At 42.1% G+C, this 24,537-nt stretch overlaps 1 protein-coding gene across 2 annotated transcripts; it reads left to right on the top strand.

Moving 5' to 3' along the window:
- Window positions 1-6,193: 6,193 nt before the first annotated feature.
- SC5D (sterol-C5-desaturase) lies at window positions 6,194-18,765 on the top strand. 2 transcript variants are annotated; one of them, XM_027979335.2, is made up of 6 exons: window positions 6,194-6,296; window positions 6,487-6,565; window positions 12,233-12,450; window positions 13,203-13,335; window positions 15,471-15,571; window positions 15,914-18,765. In XM_027979335.2, the coding sequence occupies exons 3-6, from the start codon at window positions 12,241-12,243 to the stop codon at window positions 16,367-16,369; spliced, it is 900 nt and encodes a 299-aa protein (XP_027835136.1). In that variant the 5' UTR covers window positions 6,194-6,296; window positions 6,487-6,565; window positions 12,233-12,240; the 3' UTR covers window positions 16,370-18,765. The 2 variants fall into 2 exon arrangements, with proteins under 2 accessions (XP_027835136.1, XP_027835135.1); XM_027979334.2 differs by lacking the exon at window positions 6,487-6,565.
- The last annotated feature ends 5,772 nt before the right edge of the window (window positions 18,766-24,537 follow it).

Genomic DNA, 24,537 nt, shown 5'->3' on the forward strand with positions numbered 1-24,537 from the left:
ATATAATCAATCTGATTTCAGTATCAACCATCTGGTGATGTCCATGTGTAGGGTCTTCTCTTGTGTTGTTGGAAGAGGGTATTTGCTATGACCAGTGTGTTCTCTTAGCAAAACTCTATTAGTTTTTTCCCTGCTTCATTCTGGATTCCAAGGCCAAATTTGCTTGTTACTCCAGGTGTTTCTTGACTTCCTACTTTTGCATTCCAGTCCCCTATAATGAAAAAGACATCTTTTTTGGGTGTTAGTTCTAGAAGTTCTTGTAGGTCTTCACAGAACCATTCAACTTCAGCTTCTTCAGCATTACTGTTCAAGAAATAGACTTGGATTACTGTGTTTTTGAATGGTTTGCCTTGGAAATGAATAGAGATCATTCTGTCATTTTTTAGATTCCATCCAAGTACTGCATTTTGGACTCTTGTTGACTATGAAGGCTACTCCATTTCTTCGAAGGGATTCTTGCCCACAGTAGTAGATATAATGGTTGTGTGAATTAAGTTCACCCATTCCAGTCCATTTTAGTTTAGGTCAACAATGGAAAACAAATATAACTGATCCTGGATAAGCATTCTACTCAAGTGATGGAAGCAGATATACAAGGGTAAATCAAAGAGAAGGCTACTAGCTGTGAGTCTTCATTATTTTCCAGGGATATTTAAAACAATACTCATATAAAAGGTTTTCAAGATTATTGTTGTTTATGTGCTAAGTCATGTCCTGTGTCTTTGCAACCCCATGGACTGTAGCCTGCCAGGCTCCTCTGTCCATGGGATTTCTCAAGCCAAGACTGCTGGAGTGGGTTGCCATTTCCTTCTCCAGGGTACTTCATGACCCAGGGATCAAACCCACATCTCCTGCATTGGCAGGCAGATTTGTTACTATTGAGCCACTAGAGAAGCACAGCCTAATTTTTCTCCCCTTACACTGCAGCACTTCTGATCATCCTATAATGAAATGGAAATATCCCTTCCTTAAGTTAGTCATCTCCCACTTAACATATCTCCTTCTATTTGTTACTCTGGAGGGAGCAAAATCTAAGTACTAGTCAAATTTTCTTCAAATGGACAAATTCACTAGAATAGTTCAGTCATTCAGTCATGTCCAACTCTTTGTGACCCCATGGACTACAGCACACCAGGCCTCCCTGTCCATCACCAGCTCCTGGAGCTTGCTCAAACTCATGTCCATCATGTCAGTGATGCCATCTGACCATCTCATTCTCTGTTGTCCCCTTATTCTCCTGCCTTCAATCTTTCCCAGCATCAGGGTCTTTCCCATGAGTCAGTTCTTCACATCAGGTGGCCAAAGTATTGGAGTTTCAACTTCAGCATCAGTCCTTCCAATGGACTGATCAGCATCAGTCCTTCCAATGAACATTCAGGACTGATTTCCTTTAGGATTGACTGGTTGAATCTCCTTGCTGTCCAAGGGACCCTCAAGAGTCTTCTCCAACACCACAGTTCAAAAGCATCAATTCTTCTGTGCTCAGCATTTTTTATGGTCCAACTCTCACATCCATACATTATTACTGGAAAAAATATAGCTTTGACTAGATGGACCTTTGTTGGTAAAATAATGTCTCTGCTTTTTAACATGCTGTCTAGGTGGGTCATAGCTTTTCTTCCAAGCAAGTGTCTCTTAATTTCATAACTGCAGTCACCATCTGTAGTGATCTTGGAGATCAAGAAAATAAAGTCTGTCACTGTTTCCATTGTTTCCCCATCTATTTGCCATGACGTGATGGGCCTAGATCTGATAGATAGAGTGCCTGGTGAACTATGGAATGAGGTTCGTGACATTGTGTAGGAGACAGGGATCAAGACGGTCCCCATGGAAAAGAAATGCAAAAAAGCAAAATGGCTGTCTGAGGAGGACTTACAAAGAGCTGTGAAAAGAAGAGAGTGAAAAGCAAAGGAGAAAAGGAAAGATATAAGCATCTGAATGCAGAGTTCCAAAGAATAGCAAGAAGAGATAAGAAAGCCTTCTTCAGCGATCAATGCAAAGAAATAGAGGAAAAGAACAGAATGGGAAAGACTAGAGATCTCTCAAGAAAATTAGAGATACCAAGGGAACATTTCATGCAAAGATGGGCTCGATAAAGGACAGAAATGGTATGGACCTAACAGAAGCAGAAGATATTAAGAAGAGGTGGCAAGAATACACAAAAGAACTGTACAAAAAAGATCTTCATTATCCGGATAATCATGATGATGTGATCACTCATCTAGAGCCAGACATCCTGGAATGTGAAGTCAAGTGGGCCTTAGAAAGCATCACTACGAACAAAGCTAGCGAAGGTGATGGAATTCCAGTTGAGCTGTTTCAAATCCTGAAAGATGATGCTGTGAAAGTGCTGCACTCAATATGCCAGCAAATTTGGAAAACTCAGCAGTGGCCCCAGGACTGGAAAAGGTCAGTTTTCATTCCAATCCCTAAGAAAGGCAATGCCAAAGAATGCTCAAATTACTGCACAATTGCACTCATCTCACACGCTAGTAAAGTAATGTTCAAAATTCTCCAAGCCAGGCTTCAGCAATACGTGAACCGTGAACTTCCAGATGTTCAAGCTGGTTTTAGAAAGGTAGAGGAACCAGAGATCAAACTGCAAACATCCGCTGGATCATGGAAAAAGCAGGAGAGTTCCAGAAAGACATCTATTTCTGCTTTATTGACTATACCAAAGCCTTTGACTGTGTGGATCACAATAAACTGTGGAAAATTCTGAGAGAGATGGGAATACCAGACCACCTGAGCTGCCTCTTGAGAAATCTGTATGCAGGCCAGGAAGCAACAGTTAGAACTGGACATGGAACAATAGACTGGTTCCAAATAGGAAAAGGAGTACGTCAAGGCTGTATGTTGTCACCCTGCTTATTTAACCTATATGCAGAGAACATCATGAGAAACGCTGGACTGGAAGAAACACAAGCTGGAATCAAGATTACCGGGAGAAATATCAATAACCTTAGATATGCAGATGACATCACCCTTATGGCAGAAAGTGAAGAGGAGCTGAAAAGCCTCTTGATGAAAGTCAAAGAGGAGAGTGAAAAAGTTGGCTTAAAGCTCAGAAAACGAAGATCGTGGCATCTAGTCCCATCACTTCATGGGAAATAGATGGAGAAACAGTGGAAACAGTGTCAGACTTTATTTTTGGGGGCTCCAAAATCACTGCAGATGGTGACTGCAGGCATGAAATTAAAAGACGCTTACTCCTTGGAAGAAAAATTATGACCAACCTAGATAGTATATTCAAAAGCAGAGACATTACTTTGCCAACAAAGGTCTGTCTAGTCAAGGCTATGGTTTTTCCTGTGGTCATGTATGGATGTGAGAGTTGGACTGTGAAGAAAGCTGAGCGCCGAAGAATTGAAGCTTTTGAACTGTGGTGTTGGAGAAGACTCTTGAGAGTCCCTTTGACTGCCAGGAGATCCAACCAATCCATTCTGAAGGAGATCAGCCCTGGGTGTTCTTTGGAAGGAATGATGCTAAAGCTGAAACTCCAGTACTTTGGCCACCTCATGTGAAGAGTTGACTCATTGGAAAAGACTTTGATGCTGGAAGGGATTGGGGGCAGGAGGAGAAGGGGACGACAGAGGATGAGATGGCTGGATGGCATCACTGACTCGATGGACGCGAGTCTGAGTGAACTCCAGGAGATGGTGATGAACAGGGAGGCCTGGCGTGCTGTGATTCATGGGGTCGCAAAGAGTCGGACACGACTGAGCAACTGAACTGAACTGAACTGACCTGGGGAGTTCCTCTTTCGGTATCCTATCATTTTGCCTTTTCATGCTGTTCATGGGGTTCTCAAGGCAAGAATACTGAAGCGGCTTACCATTCCCTTCTCCAGTGGACCACATTCTGTCAGATCTCTTCACCATGACCCACCCGTCTTGGGTTGCCCCGCAGGTATGGCTTAGTATCATTGAGTTAGACAAGGCTGTGATCCTAGTGTGATTAGATTGACTAGTTTTCTGTGAGTATGGTTTCAGTGTGTCTTCCCTTTGATGCCCTCTTTTAACACCTACCATCTTACTTGGGTTTCTCTTACCTTGGGCGTGGGGTACCTCTTCACAGCTGCTACAGCAAAGTGCAGCTGCTGCACTACCTAAACTGGTTTGGCCAAATTCAAACCACTTAATGTTACAGAAAAGAGTAGGCCCCAGGTTGTGAAACAGGTACTAGCAAAGTGACAAACAACTTACCCCTACTTAAGCTGAAATGATTCCAACACACACATCAAAGGAAATATCTACTTCCCTCAAGGCACAGTTGGAGAAGACAATGGCACCCCACTTCAGTACTCTTGCTTGGAAAATCCCATGGACAGAGAAGCCTGGTGGGCTGCAGTCCATGGGGTCGCGAAGAGTCGGACATGACTGAGTGACTTCACTTTCACTTTTCACTTTCATGCATTGGAGAAGGAAATGGCAACCCACTCCAGTGTTCTTGCCTGGAGAATCCCAGGGACGGGGGAGCCTGGTGGGCTGCTGTCTATGGGGTCTCACAGAGTTGGACACGACTGAAGTGACTGAGCAGCAGCAGCAGCAGCAAGGCTTAGTAAGGTATAAACCTGCCACAGGACTGGAAATGGTCAGTTTTCATTCCAATCCGAAAGAAAGGCAATGCCAATGAATGTTCAAACTACCACACAATTCACTCATCTCACATGCTAGCAAAGTAATGCTCAAAACTCTCCAAGCCAGGCTTCAACAGTACGTGAACTGTGAACTTCCAGATGTTTAAGCTGGTTTTAGAAAAGGCAGAGGAACCAGAGATCAAATTGCCAACATCTGTTGGATCATCGAAAAAGCAAGACAGTTCCCGAAAAACATCTACTTCAGCTTTATTGACTATGCCAAAGCCTTTGACTGTGTGGATCACAATAAACTGTGGAAAACTTAAAGAGATGGGGATACCAGACCACCTTACCTGCTTCCTGAGAAATCTGTATGCAAGTCAGGAAGCAACAGTTAGAACTGGACGTGAAACAACAGACTGGTTCCAAATTGGGAAAGGAGTACATGAAAGCTATATATTTTCACCCTGCTTATTTAACTTATATGCAGAGTACATCATGCTAAATGCCAGGCTGACTGAAGCACAAGCTGGAATCAAGACTGCCAGGAGAAATATCAATAACCTTGGATATGCAGATGATACCACCCTTATAACAGAAAGCAAAGAAAAACTAAAGAGCCTCTTAATAAAAGTGAAAGAGGAGAGTGAAAATATTGGCTTAAAACTCAACATTAAGAAAACTAAGGTCATGCCATCTGGTTCCATCACTTCGTGGCAAATAGGTGGGGAAACAATGACAGACTATTTTCTTGGGTGACTGCAGCCATGAAATTAAGAGACACTTACTCCTTGGAAAAGACGCTATGACCAACCTAGACAGCATAGTAAAAAGCAAAGACATTATTTTCTCAACAAAGGTCCATCTAGTCAAAGCTAGTTTTTCCAGTAGTCATGCATGGATGTGAGAGTTGGACTCTAAAGAAAGCTGAGCACGGAAGAATTGATGCCTTTGTTGGAGAAGACTCCTGAGAGTCCCTTGGACTGCAAGGAGAGCCAACCAGTCCATCCTAAAGGAAATCAGTCCTGAATGTTCATTGGAAGGACTGATGCTGAAGTTGAAATTTCAGTACTTTGGCCACCTGATGCGAAAAACTGACTCATTGGAAAAGACCCTGATGCTGAAGGGAAAGACTGAAGGCAGGAGGAGGAGACCACAAAGGATGAGATGGTTGGATAGCATCACCCACTGGATGGACATGAGTTTGAGCAAGCTCTGGGAGTTGGTGATGGACAGGGCAGGAGGGCGTGCTGCAGACCATGCGGTCGGACACAACTGAGCGCTGGACTGAACTGAACTGAAACCTGCTTCCTACAAGACTGCGTTACACACGCCAGCGCCAGTGAGAAAGCGAAAAAAAAAAAAAAACAACCAAACAAAAAACCTACCTACAACCCCACGCTCTGTCACTTTGGTACCTAAATCGGGTCCCCGCCTCCCTTCAGCAGGAGAGGGGCGAAAGGGGCGTGTCGGAGCGTGCGGCGCCCACGTGACCGCTGAGAGCCGCCGTCAGCCAAGTCGCGCGATCTGCCGTCATATCAGCTTATGTCGCTAGCCTCTGATTGGCTGGCGGCGCCGGCCGCCCCGAGCGTGAGGTCAGGCTACGCCCTTCCCGACTTCGGGTACTTGGCTGACCGCGGTGATCCTCTAGCTGGAACTGCAGGTGCCCCGGAGCAACCAAGTTGGCGGCTGGGCCCGGGCGGCCGATTCTTTCTAGGTAAGGATGACATTGGGGCTGAGAAAGGAGGCCGAATACACCTCAGCGGAATGCATGAGGAGAGGAAGAAAGGGGGCTGGTGGGTTAGAGAGACTTCGGCAAGACCCAGGAGGTGAAGTTGAGAGCGTGTCTGTCTCTCCCCTTTCTCCCCCATCCCGCTGGCGTTTGTTGACTTCTTCCTGGACATAAGGCCCTGGGCAGGAGCTGGGCCTCTGTCTGCGAAATTTGGCTCAAGGACTCCTGCGCTGACCGTTGGCAGGGACGAGCAGGTAGCTGGCTGGGGGGCTGTGATGGGGCGAGTGCAGGGTGCGGGGCACGCGCGCTGGCCCGGGGCTGGCGGGAGGCGAGTTGCAGCCAGAGACCTCCAGGTTAGGGGCCTCTGCCTGGCCAGAGCGCCTCTTTCAGGGCACGAGGAGGCTGGGACGTGAAAGAAACAAAACATGAGAATGGACCTGAAGAAGTGTTTGATGTTGGCTATTGCGAAAATCTATTTCAAGGCAAGTTAGTCCACTGAACCCTAGTAAAGCGTTTTGCGACTAATTTCTTTCTGTTCCTGGGGGATTTTTTTTTCCTTTTTCCTTCAAGAGGCAAAGGAATTAGGTTGAAGAATTGGTGATTATTTGTGCAAGCCCCAGTTATTGTCCTGTAATTAAGATGGCTGTAGAGACCTTGGCTTTCTATTAACACTTTAAAATTATATGCAAAAGTATATGAGCTTGTAAGGTCACTGAGAATTTGAAAATTTAAGGAGCAGAATAGATAATGATGAAGAAGCAGTAGAACTTGGTTAAAGTCCGTGGATTTTGCAACCAGCCTGAGGGTGATTGAGTCCCAGCCCCAGCATTTGTTTACTTGATCACTCTGGGAATTTTGTGTCCAGATTTCATATAAGAATAATGCTAGTACCTAACTTTTAGGGTGTACCTTGAAAGGGTTAAATGAGTTAATATTTACAGTACCTCGTGTATAGTAAATGTTGATATTAGATATGAGCAATTTTTTAAAATCAAATAACACTTTTTTCTGCCTTAGGTTAGAGTCAGCTGTGGTTCCTGTAACAGTAGTAATTATAGCTCCTGTTTGTTGAGGAGGTTCCACATGTCAGATAATGCCACACCCTATACTTCATCTCTAAATCTTAGAACAGTTCTGTAACCCAACCTAGATTTGCTTTTTCCATTTCATAGATGTGGGTTTGAATATAAACTTCAAAATTGAATTGCAGTTTTGAGATCATAATTGTTCGTGATTTCAAACTTTTTTTGTTCAGTTCAGTTGCTCAGTTGTGTCTGACTCTTTGCGACCCCATGAACCACAGCATGCCAGGCCTCCCTGTCCATCACCAACTCCCAGAGTTCACCCAAACCCACGTCCATTGAGTCAGTGGTGCCATCCAACCATCTCATCCTCTGTCATCCCCTTCTCCTCCTGCCCTCAATCTTTCCCAGCATCAGGGTCTTTTCAAATGAGTCAGCTCTCCACATCAGGTGGCCAAAGTATTGGAGTTTCAGCTTCAACATCAGTCCCACCAATGAACACCCAGGACTGATCTCCTTCAGAATGGACTGGTTGGATCTCCTTGCAGTCCAAGGGACTCTCAAGAGTCTTTTCCAACACCACGGTTCAAGAACATCAATTCTTCAGTACTCAGCTTTCTTCACAGTCCAACTCTCACATCCATACATGACCACTGGAAAAACCATAGCCTTGACTAGATGGACCTTTGTTGACAAAGTAATGTCTCTGCTTTTGAATATGCTATCTAGGTTAGTCATAACTTTCCTTCCAGGGAGGAAGCATCTTTTAATTTCATGGCTGCAGTCACCATCTGCAGTGATTTTGGAGCCCAGAAAAATAAAGTCAGCCACTGTTTCCACTGTTTGCCCAACTATTTGCCATGAAGTGATGGGACCGGATGCCATGATCTTCATTTTCTGAATGTTGAGCTTTAAGCCAACTTTTTCACTCTACTCTTTCACTTTCATCAAGAGGCTCTTTAGTTCTTCTTCACTTTCTGCCGTAAGGGTGGTGTCATCTGCATATCTGAGGTTATTGATATTTCTCCCAGCAAACTTGATTCCAGCTTGTGCTTCCTCCAGCCCAGCCTTTCTCATGATGTACTCTGCATCTAAGTTAAATAAGCAGGGTGACAATTTACAGCCTTGACATACTCTTTGTCAGAAATTACTGCAATATATTTGTGAGTACCTATTTACTACATCCCACACATTCTGGAAACACTTTAAAACAGGTTTCATCTCACAGTATCTCAGCTGCCTCCAGATGGTCTGAGGTACATTTCCTCCTTCCTTCTAGGCACCGGTTTATTATCACAGCAGTTATATACAGGGACTATTCCAATCAATACAACTCGCATGGTGTTCAGTTAAGAGTTTTTTTAATAGGTAGGTACTGAGTTTATTACAGTTTTTACTTACATTGGATAATAAAGTTAAATTAAGTTAAAGAATGCTCATGGTTAATGTTTGAGCTATCTTTGGCTGCATGATACTGTTCCAGATACTATACCAAGTCCCCTACGTAGGAACCTCTGAGTTTTGAATTTTCAAAGGTGTGAACGTGCATTCTGCCAGCGTTGGTGAAGTTGCAGCCTCGCCTCCGTCCCCTGTTGCTGACAGTCCTCATCTCTACCCTCTCCCTCCTCCTCCTGCTGTCCCCTCCTCTCGCCAGTAAGGCTTCTTGCCTGTTCACTTGATGCCAGCCCCTGTCTGTATGCCAGCTATTGTACTCTACTACTGTACCTTTCAAGGTATTGTATGGGTAAAATTTAAAATGTTGTAATTTTTGTTTGTTTTTTTGGTGTATTCTTTCTGTGAAAAGCATTATAAACCTATTACATAACAGTACAATGTAGCTGGTTGTGTTACTGGATACTTTGGCTGACTTTGTTGGACTTAGGAACAGAACTTATTCGTATGTAGGGGACTTACTGTATATGGAATTATGGCTGTTTTGCATTATAGGTAATATGCAAGACTGGTTCACCAACTCCTACCAACCTTTAAAATGTGTGTGTGCATGTATGCTAATTTGCTTTAGTCATGTCTGACTCTGTGCAACCCTATGGACTTAGCCTGCCGGGCTCCTCTGTCCCTGGGATTCTTCAGGCAAGAATACTGGCGTGGTTGCCATTTCCTTCTCCAGGTGACGTTCCCAACCCAGGGATGGAACCCAGGTCTGCTGCATTGCAGGCAGTTTCTTTACCGTCTGAGCCACCAGGGATGTAGCCTTTAGTGGCATAGCAATATTCTTTTCAGTTGTCAGGTTCTTCTTAAATGTTTGTTTCGGATGTTACTTAATGTACGTGACCTGCTGCTCTGTCCTTTATGGCCTCAGCAACTAGGCTCCTTTTGATCTTCAGATTCATGTCCGCATGTAGTCTACTGCTTTCATCCGGGAGTCCAGATGAGCCACAGCAATTAGACTTAAGATCCAAACTGAGCCCATCATTCCTTGTACCCCCAAAGTTCCTGTTGCACCCAAATGCACTAGCTCCACAATATTCCCTATTTTGATAACATCATCATCCGTTCAGGCAAGGTAAAAAAATCTCACAATCATCTTAGATATTTTTAAATTGATGTATAGTTGATTTACAGAATTGTATTAGTTTCTGATGATTGGTTTTCATATTTTTCTCCATTATGGTTTATAATAGGATATTGAATATGTTCCCTCTGCTATGTAGTAGGATCTTGTTGTTTATTCTTTCTGTATAATTGTTTGCATTAGACTTCTAAGTCTCTGATGAATATGTCTATTTGTATAGCTGTTGTCTGAGGTCAGGCAATCATCCTCTCTAGGCTAGTGTACCACACTAGTTAGGAGCAACCAGTCTCCCTGCGTCTCATCAGTACAACACATTCCTAACGCAACAGTTTTTATAAAATATGGGTCAGTTGATACCTCTTCCCTCATCGAAAGTCTTTCGTGTCTCCTCCGTCATGTGCGAGGGAAAGTTCAGTTCCTTAGTGGGGCACCAGATCCAATAGCAAAAGCAGTCTGATACCAGTTTCCTTTTACCAGGTTCATCTTCCACCATTTTTTTCCCCTCTGCTTCACCCTTGTCACGCTCTTAAGCATCCACCTTGCCACATCCCATGAGCCGTGAATGTACCATGGCCTTTCCATGCCTTTGCAGTTGTTATTTCTAATTGAAATAATTACCCTCCCCCTTTTTTTTCCCCTGGTAATGTCCTTCAAAGCCCAAATCAAAGTACCTCACTTCACTTAAAACAGCCTTCTGTTGTAAAAGGAGATAGTTCTGTTGTCTTTTCTAATTTCGTACAGTTTGCATATATGTACCTTTTTTGTAGGGCTTCTGGGTAGCCCTGTGGTAAAGAATCCACTTCCCAGTGCAGGAGATGCAGGTTCAATCCCTGGGTCAGAAAGATACACTGGAGAAAGAAATGGCAACCCACTCCAGTATTCTTGCCTGGGAAATCCCACGGACAGAGGAACTGCAGGCTGCAGTCCATGGGGTCCCAAAGGAGTCGGACACAACTTAGCAACTAAACAACAACAACCTTTATTGTAGCGCTTGAATCGATAGAACAGTTCCTTCCTAGAGCTGCCTTATTTTGAAGATGGATTTAGACTGAATCTTTTTAATCTTTGTATGCTCATCACCTGGTGTAGTTTGAGTGAATTGACAATATATGATGAAGGATTTATGTCAGTTGATTATAAATTTTCTTCCATGTCAATGTGAGAAAAAATGCTTGCAACTCATATCACAAACAAGGGGCTAAATGTCCTAATAAATAAAGAACTTCTGGAATTTGATTTTAAGAGACTGGACACTCAATGGCAATTTTCGGACTCGTTTTTCTTATTGTTGCTGTTGTTCAAAAGTTTTAGTTATAGATGAGGGCTGTTTAGAATACTGGGCACATTTCTCACTACCAACAGTGCAGTGAAAAATGAGAAAATAGATTGTCAGTGACGGAGTCAGTGATCAGCCCACAAAAGCTGACTGTGAATTTGCTGAACAGTTTATCCAGGATCATGAATATAGACTCAACTTAAGTTTTTCAAAGTTTAAGCATTTGGAATTGGAGCTGGCATACTTACCTTTCAAAGGGCTAGATAATAAACATTTGTGAGCCATGCTGTGTCTGTTACAGTGACTCAACCTTGACTTTGTAGTATAGAGAAGCAGCTATAGACAATATAATAGACACATGTGGACATAGCTGTGTTTCAGCAAAGCTTCTTTACAGAAACAGGCACTGGATTCAGGCCCTGTGGGACCACAGTTTGCCAACCCCCAAGGGCGGGAAGCCGGCAGCGGGGGTGGGGGGGAATAAATGTATTCTAGTTTTCAGGGTCAAGAATACATCTTTTGTTCCATCAGTGGGAGTTCCGGTCAGTCACAAAAATAGATAGTCTCTGACTGTTATGGTTGTGGTCACAACATAGATCCCTTTAGGGAACTGACCTAAAGGCTCAGCACTGAAGCAAAAGTCTCTGAAATCTGAATCCTTTTAGGAGAAAGATGCCGCTGAAACTTGCGGCCGAAGGAGAAAGCCATTTATCTAAATACCTTTACTATTTGCATGCTAACTATTACCCTGTCTTCTGGCATATAGTGGAGGCAAACACTGAGATGCAGTTAGATCTGGACTCAATGCCGGCCATCAGCCTGGCCTTGGAGAAGTTTTGTGGGCCCCAGTTTCTCTCACTGAGCGTTGGTGTCCCCACGTATAAGATGAAGAGACTGGGCCCTAGTCCAGAGATGACATTGAAGACCCCTTCTGGCTCTAATGATGGCGTTTACAGGATCGCAGTAGCAGCAGGCTTGTGCTTCATATGCTTATGAAGGCAGGAACTTCATATATAGTTTTTCTGAAAAATTTTTGCTTTGAGAAATGTCAACATGGGGAAGTAATTGTTGTTACCTGTTTATCCTTTAGGGGCTAAGATGGATCTTGTACTCAGTATTGCAGATTATTATGTTTTTACACCGTACATATATCCAGCCACATGGCCAGAGGACAACATCTTCCGACAAGCTATCACTCTCCTGATTGTAACAAATCTTGGTGCTCTTATACTGTATTTCTTCTTTGCAACACTGAGTTATTATTTTGTCTATGATCATTTATTAATGAAACACCCACAATTTTTAAAGGTAGGTGGTTTTCTTATCTATTAATTACTGTTACAGTAAAAATAGCAATGTGATGTATCAATATTTGTGAGATTTTCAGATTAAACTGGTTATAACCTTTAGAGTTTCTAAAACCAGCTCCAAGTGGGATATTTTTGGAAGAACTAGTCTTCTCTCTCCTTTCCTTAATTTAAACAGATAAATAAACTGTACTTTTTCTTTTTAACTGTAAGCCTGGTCTTGCTAAACACATAGACAAGAATTTCTTTGCTGATAGTAATCAATAAATAAATGTATACATTTGTATAATTGTTTTAATATTAAACTGCCACAAGCTGAAATATGCTTTTACTATGTATATAGTTTTTGACTAGGTAATCCAAACTCAGCAGATATAGACCTGTTTAGTGACTGTTTCAGTTACTTGTATTTGTCAGTCACTACAAAGAGTGAGGGGGAAAGTGTAGAGAGGGATGGGGATGGAAGTTAATTATGAAAGAAATTATTATTCTGTAAATAGAGATTTGGAATAGAGATTTTTTAGGAAGGGGAAAAGAAGTTTTAGCATTTAAAATATTTGTTGCATTTGCTTCCTGCAAAAGGAATGTTTTTTTACACACCTCTGCCCAAACAGTAACATTTTAGTAGAAGCTGTTTGGAGGTAAGTGCCTTCATATAAAAGAGACGTTCAAAATCCAATCTGGAACAGTTGTGTGCTAGTTTTGTTTACCATGGATTCTGTGCTTTGTAAGTATTGGAAACTTCATTTTCAGAATCAAGTCTCTCGAGAGATTGCGCATTCTGTCCAGTCAATGCCATGGATGAGCATCCCCACGGTTTTACTGTTCCTACTAGAGGTGAGAGGTTACAGCAGACTCTATGACGGCATAGGAGAGTTTCCATATGGTGAGTTTCCATATATGGTGTAAGAGTTTCCGTATATAGTGTAAACTTCAGGCACAGATGGGTTTCTTGAAAGAGTCAAATCTGCCTCTTCTTTTCTTCAAAGTAATTAGAAGTTCTTCGTTTGTTCTCATGTGTGCGTGCTTAGTTGCTTCAGTTGTGTCTGACTCTTTGCGACCATATCGGCTGTAGCCCACCAAGCTTCTCTGTCTATGCGTTTCTCCAGGCAAGAATACTGGAGTGGATTGCTATGCCCTCCTCCAGGGGATCTTCCCAACCCAGGGATCGAACCCACGTCTCTTACGTTTCCTGCATTGGCAGGCAGGTTCCCACTAGTGCCACCTGGGAAGCCCAGTTTGTTTTCAGTATTCTACTTTAATTTGTTCATGTCCTGCCACATACGTTCATTTCTTTAATTTCATCTCAACTTTAAAGTCTTTCTTGTAGCTGAGATTGTGCCCAGGAGAAGATTGGCATTGTCAGAGCTGGAGCCTTGAGTTTGTTTCCTAGTACCTATATTGAATTCAAGAATCCTCCCCCCAAAAAGATAAATCTCAAGTGATCAATCCTTATAAAAAAATCAGAAGACAATTTTTTTTTAAAAACCTATCATCACTTATTTTTTTTTTTAAATCCATCATTATGTATGTCACAAAATTGAAACCCTTGCTATGCATGCTGGTTTGGACTCTGATTTTTTTTTTCTTGCCAATGTTTATGCCCATATTTTCATGCCAGGTAGTTTTAGAATTACATTGTATAAATATCCATTTAAATAAACTTTATTTAAATGATCCATACTTTTAGGTCTTTAGATTATTTCTTGTTTTTCTGTTATAAACAGTGCTACAGTGACTACAGTTTTGTGAAATTCTGGAATGAATTCATCAAGGTACATTTCTAGTATCTAGTGTTAGAAAGTAAGAATAATACAGAGTTAAAATTTGTTGTTCATATGTACCAGCTTTAGTTCTAAGCTTTTCACGTGGCATCACTCCATCTTATTCTACATTAATCCTATGAGGTAGGTACTACTATATGCTCCTTTAGAGGTGAGTAAATTAAGTGTACAGAAGAGTTTCAGTAATTTGCTGAGCTCACTTGACAAGTAAGGGGTGGATCTGGGACTGAAATCCAAGCTTGCTGGCATCAGCACCCCTGCTCTCCTAGTAAAAGTTTAGTTTTCAGAGGAGGGAACAAAAGTCACACACCAGGGTGCTGAATTGGTTCAGCCTTGGAAGGTGGGCTGAGTTGTGAATAAAAGTAAAAGGAGAGAGGTTGGAGTAAAGATACACACACAGGCAAGACTCTGAAGATGTTGGGAGAATGCTAAGTGAACCAGACTGGTTAGTACATGAGTAGATGAGGTTAGAAAGATCAGAAGGAGTTGGGTTACAGAGTAAATGCTCATAATACCATGGCTTAAGGTAGTTTGTGGAAAATAAAATTCTAAGCAGAGGAGGTAACATATGTAAAGATGTGTGTTATGAAGATTAATATGAAAGGAAAAATAAATAACAGTATTCTCCAGCATTTAAATAATAAAGATACCATAGCAGTATATTCTTTCTGTTTTGTAAGTATCCTCATAGCTTAATTAAGAAATATTTTATGTAGGACACTTCAGGTTTTTATGAGAGGAAAATGAACAGATTCCAGAGTCAAGGGAAATGGAAGTTGTGATGTATTGAATTAACAAAGCAGATAGTTGGCAGTGTTTGGGTCTAGTATCCTGTTTTGTCTCCTTAGACGGACCTGTCAAAAGTAACCTCTGAACGAACCTATGGTTGCTGATGGGGAAGGACAGATAGTTAGGGAGTTTGGGATCAACGTGTACACACTGCTATATTTAAAATGAATAACCAGCAAGGATCTACTGTATAGCACAGGGAACTCTGCTCAGTGTTACATGGCAACCTGGATGGGAGGGGAGTTTGGAGGAGAATGGATACATGTATATATATGGCTGAGTCCCTTCACTGCTCACCTGAAACTATCACAACATTGTTCATTGGCTATAACCCAATACAAAGTAAAAAGTTAAAATATATATTACGGGGGGGGGGGGGCGGGGGGGGGAAGTAAACTGATCCTAGGAGCTGAATCTTGATTCTGCCATATCCTTTTGTCTCTCATAGGCTGGTTTCAGCTCGCTGCTAGTGTCTTGTCCTTTCTCTTCTTCACTGACATGCTGATCTACTGGATTCACAGAGGCCTTCATCATAGACTTGTTTATAAGGTAATAAGCTTGACTCATTTGTAGAGGAAGAGAGAAAATACACATTTCAGCAGTGGATAACTATAAATCCTGTCTCGTTTTCAAGAATTTCCTCTAACTTATTAAATACCTAAGTAGCTTTAGTCATGATAGGTACCAGTTACATTTTGTTTGTATCCTTCTTTATGAATCTGCAAGGGCTGTGCTAAAAATCTTACTGTCTTGGGGATTTTCTAAAGTAATTTGCTAAATTCAACAGGATTTTTTCAGATAGGTCATTTCCCACAGCATGAGCTTGAAAAACTAAGTAGAATGTTGCACTGGCTAAAGTCTGTGGCATTAACATGGTCTTTTCTTCTGTAGCGCTTACACAAACCTCATCATGTCTGGAAGATTCCAACTCCATTTGCGAGTCACGCTTTTCACCCTCTGGACGGCTTCCTTCAGAGTCTGCCTTACCACATATACCCTTTTATCTTCCCGTTACACAAGGTAGTTTATTTAGGCTTGTACATCTTGGTCAATATCTGGACAATTTCCATTCATGATGGTGATTTTCGTGTTCCCCAGCTCTTAAAGCCTTTTATTAATGGCTCGGCTCATCACACAGACCACCATATGCTCTTTGACTATAATTATGGACAGTATTTCACCTTGTGGGATAGAATTGGAGGCTCATTCAGAAATCCCTCCTCCTTTGAGGGGACTGGACCTCTTAATTATGTGAAGAAAATGGCAGAAGAAAAGCACAATAGCCTTGGAGGAAATGGTTATAAAAATGAAGAATTATTCAATGGAGAGTGTACAAAGACTGAGTAGATTATTTCCCAATTATTAAAAAATTTTAATCAAGGAAAAATAATCTACATACGTTACCGCTAGGAGGCATAGCAAGTGAACAGGATCATTTGAAAAATCAGTATTGTGGGTATAGCTGAGGAATGCTCATAATGGTAGATCAAGGGAACATGCCATGTGTACCACTATTTTAACCTCGGGCTCCAAATACTGGATGTTGCTCTAAGGGACAAGTTGTGTCTTTCTAGCCAGCAGATCTGTAATTTGTATAGCCTCAACAGCAGTTTTTTAAAGTAAGAGGATAGATTATTGAGGGGACTGGGCTATGTCCTTTTGCCTTAATTTGTGCATATTCATTAAAGTAAAATTCATTGTGCTTAATGATATCAAGACTAAACGGCATAACAAAGAAGTACTAATGTGAAGATGATTCCTCATATCAGGAATGATTAAGTATTTGGTACAGTAAGTTCCCTACGTAAAAACAAGTTCCGTTCCGAGAGCCGCGTTCGTAAGTCAAATTTGTTTATAAGTCCAACAAAATTAGCTCATCTACCCAACCAACACAATTGGCTATATAGTACTGTTCTGTAATAGACTTATAAGACTTTTCACACAAATAACATGTAAACACAAAAAATAAACATCTTTACTTGTATAGTACAGTACCTTGAAAAGTACAGTAATATAGTATAGCAGATGGCTCATGGGCTGTCATCGACTGAACAGGCGAGGAGAGTAATACTAACTCAAGGAGGTGGGAGATGGAAGAGCTCCAGATCATCAGCAATAGGGGATACCAGCTAAATCACCACCGCTTTTCTGCTTGCTTCAGACATCCTGGGCTTGAAATAAAAATACCATACTCTACAGCACTGTACAGTAAAGTACACGAAAGCGCAGCCACTTGTACAGGGTGCGCGCATGTGACAGTGTACACTATGTGAGCTTACCTGATGGGACATGTGAGCGCGTGTCCTCATCTTTGAAGGTTAGAAACGTGAAGTTTTGTATGTAGGGGACTTACTGTGTTGATATGATAACTTGTGCTTTGTTCAAGTAGAAACATAGGTTTGAAAAAAATCATAATGTATTATCAGCTCAGTAACCTGATTAATAGCAGGTGTTACAAGATTATTGTCTTTCCAAACATGAAAAACTTACTCTCTGGCGACATCGTCAACTATTATGTTTTACTGATGAACGGATACATTGGGATTTTAGAAAACATTATTGCTACCTTGATTTAATCCAGATCCGGGATTTAAACTTTTGATGGTTATTGTTTTCAATTGTTATTTAATAGGTGTAAAATGATGTGACTCTGAATATATGTAGAAAGGGAAATTTGATGCCCAGGTAATGTATTTAACGCTACTGGTGTTTTTAATTAAATTGATGCACTGCACTTTTGATATGTTTCAAACTTACAATCCTGTGATCTCTATAAAAGGAAATAATTGCCAAATGTTTTAGGCCTATCACTGAAGATTAGTTTAGAAATCTTATTTCGACACCCTCCTGTTTCTTTATTTCTTCCCACTCCCTCTGTGAAAAGATTTAACAGATAACTTTCATTAAGAAATGTCATGTGTTGTAATATAAGTATGTTGAGAAAACATGTTTGCAAAGGTATTCTCTAATCTATTTATGTAAACAGTAAAAGTTGATTATGACTTATTAAAGTGTATCAGTTAAATATTATAAAAGCATAAAATATTCTTTGTACAAATTTATATCAATGTGAAACCTCAAAGTGATGTGAATTGTCAAAACTTTAGAATATCTCCAAATGCTTGCTATCAAGGGGAGAGAGAAGGGAGTGCCACTTTCTTTTTATATTTCATATCTTTTATTAGATCTTTTAGGGAGAAGGCAATGGCACCCCACTCCAGTACTCTTGCCTGGAAAATTCCATGGACGGGGGAGCCTGGTGGGCTTCAGTCCATGGGGTCGCGAAGAGTTGGACATGACTGAGTAACTTCACTTTCACTTTTCACTTTGCCGCATTGGAGAAGGAAATGGCAACCCACTCCAGTGTTCTTGCCTGGAGAATCCCAGGGACAGCGGAGCCTGGTGGGCTGCCGTCTATAGGGTCGCACAGAGTCGTCTGTAGGGTCGCACAGAGTCGGACACGACTGAAGTGAGTTAGCAGCAGCAGCAGCAGCAGCAGCAGCAGCAGCAACAAGACACCAGTCAAAAAATTTAATGCTTTGGATCCAGAAGAAAATGTTTGGTTTTTTCCTTTCTGTTTAAGTTATTGTTACAGTGTTGCTTAAGCATACCAGTATACCATTTAGTATTTTGTAACTGGTCAGTGCATCTAAATGCTTTTCACTAATCCCTGTAGTCCCTGTTTTCCTCTCTGCCTGAGGAAAAAAAAGGAATTAAGAAGTAAACCTTGTTTCCTGAAATGATGAAAGCTAATATTTATTGAGTTTTTATTCTTGATCAGGTAAAAGTCCTTGAAGTAAGGACACTGGAACCCAGCTGGTAACTTTCCTGAGATTATTTCTCTTCTCATGTAAAGTCCAGCATGGGTGTTTCTGGTTGGTGAACAGATTTCCAAGTTACCTGAGACCCAGGCTCCTTCCATCTCTGGGCTCTGCTATTCTCCCAGTTTACAAAGTTTTCTCTGTTGAAGGAGCCAGCAGGGGAAGAGGGTAGAGTGCCCATGTTGCTTTGGACGAAACTTAATCATGTGGCCCATCTTACTGGAAAGGATTCTGGGGAATGTGTCCAGCTGTGTTCCTGGGAGGACAGGGTCAACAGTTGTTGACCAGCTAGCCATTCTGCCATGTCCATATAATTTATTTTCCTCTTTTTGTGGGTCCCAATAAAGGTATTGAGGGAATGAGTGAACTCAGAATTATTTCAGGTTATCCATTCACTGGATGTCTTAGTGCTCTTAATTCCATAACTTCAATTATGAGTGTTAAACTTTCCTCTAGATTCTTAATACTGTGTAGCTAATAGAAAAGAAAGAATATAATTTATGAGGGAAGTTTCCTCAGAGATCTTAGTAGTTAAACTAGTCTCTGCCCTGCCTGCTCTCTCAAGTTCTGACCTTATGAAGCAGCATTATGTTAAGTAGAACAAACAGTGGTTTTTGTGCATAGTCGCCACATCGTGCTGTTTTCTTTTAGAGGCTTTCAGAAATTGCTCGTGGAAGTGAGGATCTAAATTCCCTCCCACATGAATATTAAGTGAAAGACTAGCCTTTGAAACTTTTTGTGGTTATAAGATAGAAAATCAATGGACTTCCTTGGTGGTCCAGTGGTTTCAGTTCAGTTCAGTTGCTCAGTTGTGTCTGACTCTTTGCCACCCCATGAATCACAGCATGCCAGGCCTCCCTGTCCATCACCAGCTCCCCAAGTTCACTCAAACTCATGTCCATCGAGTTGGTGATGCCATCCAGCCATCTCATCCTCTGTTGTCCCCTTCTCCTCCTGCCCCCAATCCCTCCCAGCATCAGGGTCTTTACCAATGAGTCAACTCTTCGCATGAGGTGGCCAAAGTATTGGAGTTTCAGCTTCAGCATCAGTCCTTCCAATGAACACCCAGGACTGATCTTTAGAATGGACTGGTTGGATCTCCTTGCAGTCCAAGGGACTCTCTAGAGTTTTCTCCAACACCACAGTTCACAAGCATCAATTCTTCGGCGCTCAGCTTTCTTTACAGTCCAACTCTCACATCCATACATGACCACTGGAAAAACCATAGCCTTGACTAGACGGACCTTAGTCGGCAAAGTAATGTCACTGCTTTTGAATATGCTGTCTAGGTTGGTCATAACTTTCCTTCCAAGGAGTAAGTGTCTTCTAATTTCATGGCTGCAATCACCATTTGCAGTGATTTTGGAGCACGAGAAAATAAAGTCTGACACTGTTTCCACTGTTTCCCCATCTATTTGCCATGAAGTGATGGGACCGGATGCCATGATCTTCATTTTCTGAATGTTGAGCTTTAAGCCAACTTTTTCACTCTCCTGTTCACCTTCAAGAGGCTCTTTAGTTCCTCTTCACTTTCCGCCATAAGGGTGGTGTCATCTGCATATCTGAGGTTATTGATATTTCTGCCAGCAATCTTGATTCCAGTTTGTGCTGCTTCCAGCCCGGTGTTTCTCATGATGTACTCTGCATATAAGTTTAATAAGCAGGGTGACAATATACAGCCTTGACGTACTCCTTTTCCTATTTGGAACTACTCTGTTGTTCCATGTCCTGTTCTAACTGTTGCTTCCTGACCTGCATATAGGTTTCTCAAGAGGCAGGTCAGGTGGTCTGTATCCCCATCTCTTTCAGAATTTGCCACAGTTTATTGTGGTCCACATAGTCAAAGGCTTTGTCATAGTCAATGAAGCAGAAGTAGATGTTTTTCTGGAACTCTTGCTTTTTCAATGATCCAGCGGATGTTGGCAATTTGATCTCTGGTTCCTCTGCCTTTTCTAAAACCGACTTGAACATCTGGAAGTTCACAGTTAATGTACGCTGAAGCCTGGCTTGGAGAATTTTGAGCATTACTTTACTAGCATGTGAGATGAGTGGAATTGTGTGGTAATTTGAGCATTCTTTGGCATTGCCTTTCTTAGGGATTGGAATGAAAACTGATCTTTTCCAGTCCTGTAGCCACTGCTGAGTTTTCCAAATTTGCTGGCATATTGAGTGCAGCACTTTCACAGCATCATCTTTCAGGATTTGAAACAGCTCAACTGGAATTCCATCACCTCCACTAGCTTTGTTTGTAGTGATGCTTTCTAAGGCCCACTTGACTTCACATTCCAGGATGTCTGTCTCCAGGTGAGTGATCACACCATCATGATTATCTGGGTCATGAAGCTCTTTTTTGTACAGTTCTTCTGTGTATTCTTGCCACCTCTTCTTAATATCTTCTGCATCTGTTAGGTCCATACAATATCTGTCCTTTATTGAGCCCATCTTTGCATGAAATGTTCCCTTGGTATCTCTAATTTTCTTGAAGAGATCTCTAGTCTTTCCATTCTGTTGTTTTCCTCTATTTCTTTGCATTGATCGCTGAAGAAGGCTTTCTTATCTCTTCTTGCTATTCTTTGGAACTCTGCGTTCAGATGTTTATATCTTTCCCTTTCTCCTTTGCTTTTCGCTTCTCTTCTTTTCACAGCTATTTGTAAGGCTTCCCCAGACAGCCATTTTGCTTTTTTGCATTTCTTTTCCATGGGAATGGTCTTGATCCTTGTCTCCTCTAGTGTCACGAACCTCATTCCATAGTTCACCAGGCACTCTCTCTATCAGATCTAGTCCCTTAAACCTATTTCTCACTTCCACTGTATAATCATAAGGGATTAGATTTAGGTCATACCAGAATGGTCTAATGGTTTTCCCTACTTTCTTCAATTTAAGTCTGAATTTGGCAATAAGGAGTTCATGATCTGAGCCACAGTCAGCTCCCGGTCTTGTTTTTGCTGACTGTATAGAGCTGCTCCATTTTTGGCTGCAAAGAATATAATCAATCTGATTTCAGTGTTGACCATCAGGTGATGTCCATGTGTAGAGTCTTGTGTTGTTGGGAGAGGGTGTTTGCTATGACCAGTGCGTTCTCTTGGCAAAAGTCTATTAGCCTTTTCCCTGCTTTATTCTGTACTCCAAGGCCAAATTTGCCTGTTACTCCAGGTGTTTCTTGACTTCCTACTTTTGCATTCCAGTCCCCTGTAATGAAAAGGACATCTTTTTGGAGTGTTAGTTCTAAAAGGTCTTGTAGGTCTTCATAGAACCATCCAACTTCAGCTTCTTCAGCATTACTGGTTGGGGCATAGACTTGGATTACCGTGATATTGAATGGTTTGCCTTGGAGACGAACAGAGATCATTCTGTCGTTTTTGAGATTGCATGCAAGTACTGCATTTCGGACTCTTGTTGACCATGATGGCTACTCCATTTCTTCTAAGGGATTCCTGCCCACAGTAGTAGATATAATGGTCGTCTGAGTTAAATTCACCCATTCCAGTCCATTTTAGTTCGCTGATTCCTAGAATGTCGACATTCACTCTTGCCATCTCTTGTTTGACCACTTCCAATTTGCCTTGATTCATGGACCTGAATTCCAGGTTCCTATGCAATATTGCTCTTTACAGCATCGGATCTTGCTTCTATCACCAGTCACATCCACAACTGGGTATTGTTTTTGCTTTGGCTCCATCCCTTCATTCTTTCTGGGGTTATTTCTCCACTGATGTCCAGTAGCATATTGGGCACCTATCGACCCTGGGGAGTTCCTTTTTCAGTATCCTATCATTTTGCCTTTTCATGCTGTTCATGGGGTTCTCAAGGCAAGAATACTGAAGTGATTTGCCATTCCTTCTCCAGTGGACCACATTCTGTCAGACCTCTCCACCATGACCCATCCATCTTGGGTGGCCCCACATGGCATGGCTTAGTTCCATTGAGTTAGACAAGGCTGTGGTCCATGTGATCAGATTGGCTAGTTTTCTGTGATTATGGTTTCAGAGTGTGTGCCATCTGATGCCCTCTCGCAACACCTACCGTTTTACTTGGGTTTCTCTTAACTTGAATGTGGGGTATCTCTTCACAGCTGCTCCAGCAAAGCACAGCCGCTGCTCCTTACCTTGGAGGAGGGTTATCTCCTCACAGCCGCCCTTCCTGACCTTGAACGTGGTGTAGCTCCTCTTGGCCATCCTGTGCCCATGCAAGCGCCACTTCTTGGAGGTGGGGTAGCTCCTCCCGGCCACTGCCCCTGACCTCGGGCATGTGGTAGCTCCTCTCGGCCGCTGCCCCTGTCCTCAGACATGGAGTAGCTCCTCTTGGCCGCCGCCCATGACCTTGGACATGGGGTAGCTTCTATCGGCCACCGCCCCTGACCTCGGATGTGGGGTAGCTTGTCTCAGTGGCCGCCCTTGACCTCGGACGTGGGGTAGCTCCTCTCAGTCGCTGCCCCGACCTTGGGCGAGGGGTAGCTCCTCTGGCTTAGACTCCACAATCCCAATGTAGGGGACACAGATTTCAATCCCTGGCCAGGGAACTAGAGCCTACATGCCACAATCAAAGATCCTGCATATGACAACTAAACCTCAGTTCAGTTCAGTCGCTCAGTCGTGTCCGACTCTGCGACTGCATGAATTGCATCACGGCAGGCTTCCCTGTCTACCACCAACTCCCAGAGTTCCCTCAAACTCACGTCCATCAAGTCAGTGATGCAAGCCTAGGTGCAGCCAAATGAATGAATAAGTGAATATTTTTTTTAAAAAAGAAAAGGATCACATTTCCCCCTTTTATGGTTGGAATTGGGAAATAGATGGAAACAGTATAGAGCACATTGCAAAACCTGAAGACATACTGAGTCATTGTTCTTATCTCCTTGTCTCTGAGTGCTGTAATTTCCCTATTCCTCACCGCCCTTTATTGTGGTGTGTGTGTGTATTTTCTTTTCCTCTCTCATCTTCAAAAAGGCCGGGATAGATTGGCAGCGAATTATGAATTCTGTTTTGGACACGTGGAGTTTACAGTGCAGGCAGAGTATTTCAACAGAGATAACGTCTGAGAAGATGGAGATAGGGAGACAAATTAGAACAAAGATTTAGGATAAATTCAGTGAGAAGAGAAGTTTGAGGCTATGAGGTTGCCAAGTAGAACGTGACAGAGGAAATCTGGAGAAACCAGTTTGACAGGGAAAGAGCTTCCTTTGTCTTCCTAGCTTCAAACTCAAAACACTTCAGTGGCAGTCATATCAGCATTTACTGGTTTCTATCATCTGTCATAGTTACATGTATCCAATTCTAGACTCCATCTAGATTCTTACATAAAGTAGAAACCATGTGTGAATCATCCTTATATTATACCATATGTCCTTATTGAATGCCCAAGACCTGGCCGAGGTTTGATAAATACTTTGCTGAATGAATTAATAAAATGGTGGAGATGTCATCCTCTTCAATAATTAATGAACCCCTACTAGGTGCCAAACACGGCATTAGGTACAAATATTTAATCTGCAAGATCTTAAATGTTGACTTTTTAGCCAGCCACTCATTTCTCATTTATTCATTAGCTGACATTTGATGAGTGCCTTGCAGGAGTCAGAAGTCAGAAGAAAGGAATCAAAAATGGTCCCCACATCAAGGATAAACTTGCTCCTTTCTTTCTCCCTCAGTCATACCTTCCACTGGAAGCAAAACCCACCAGTACCCTGGATTCTGA

The sequence above is a fragment of the Ovis aries genome, chromosome 15, assembly GCF_016772045.2.
Source record: "Ovis aries strain OAR_USU_Benz2616 breed Rambouillet chromosome 15, ARS-UI_Ramb_v3.0, whole genome shotgun sequence".
NCBI lineage: Eukaryota > Metazoa > Chordata > Mammalia > Artiodactyla > Bovidae > Ovis > Ovis aries.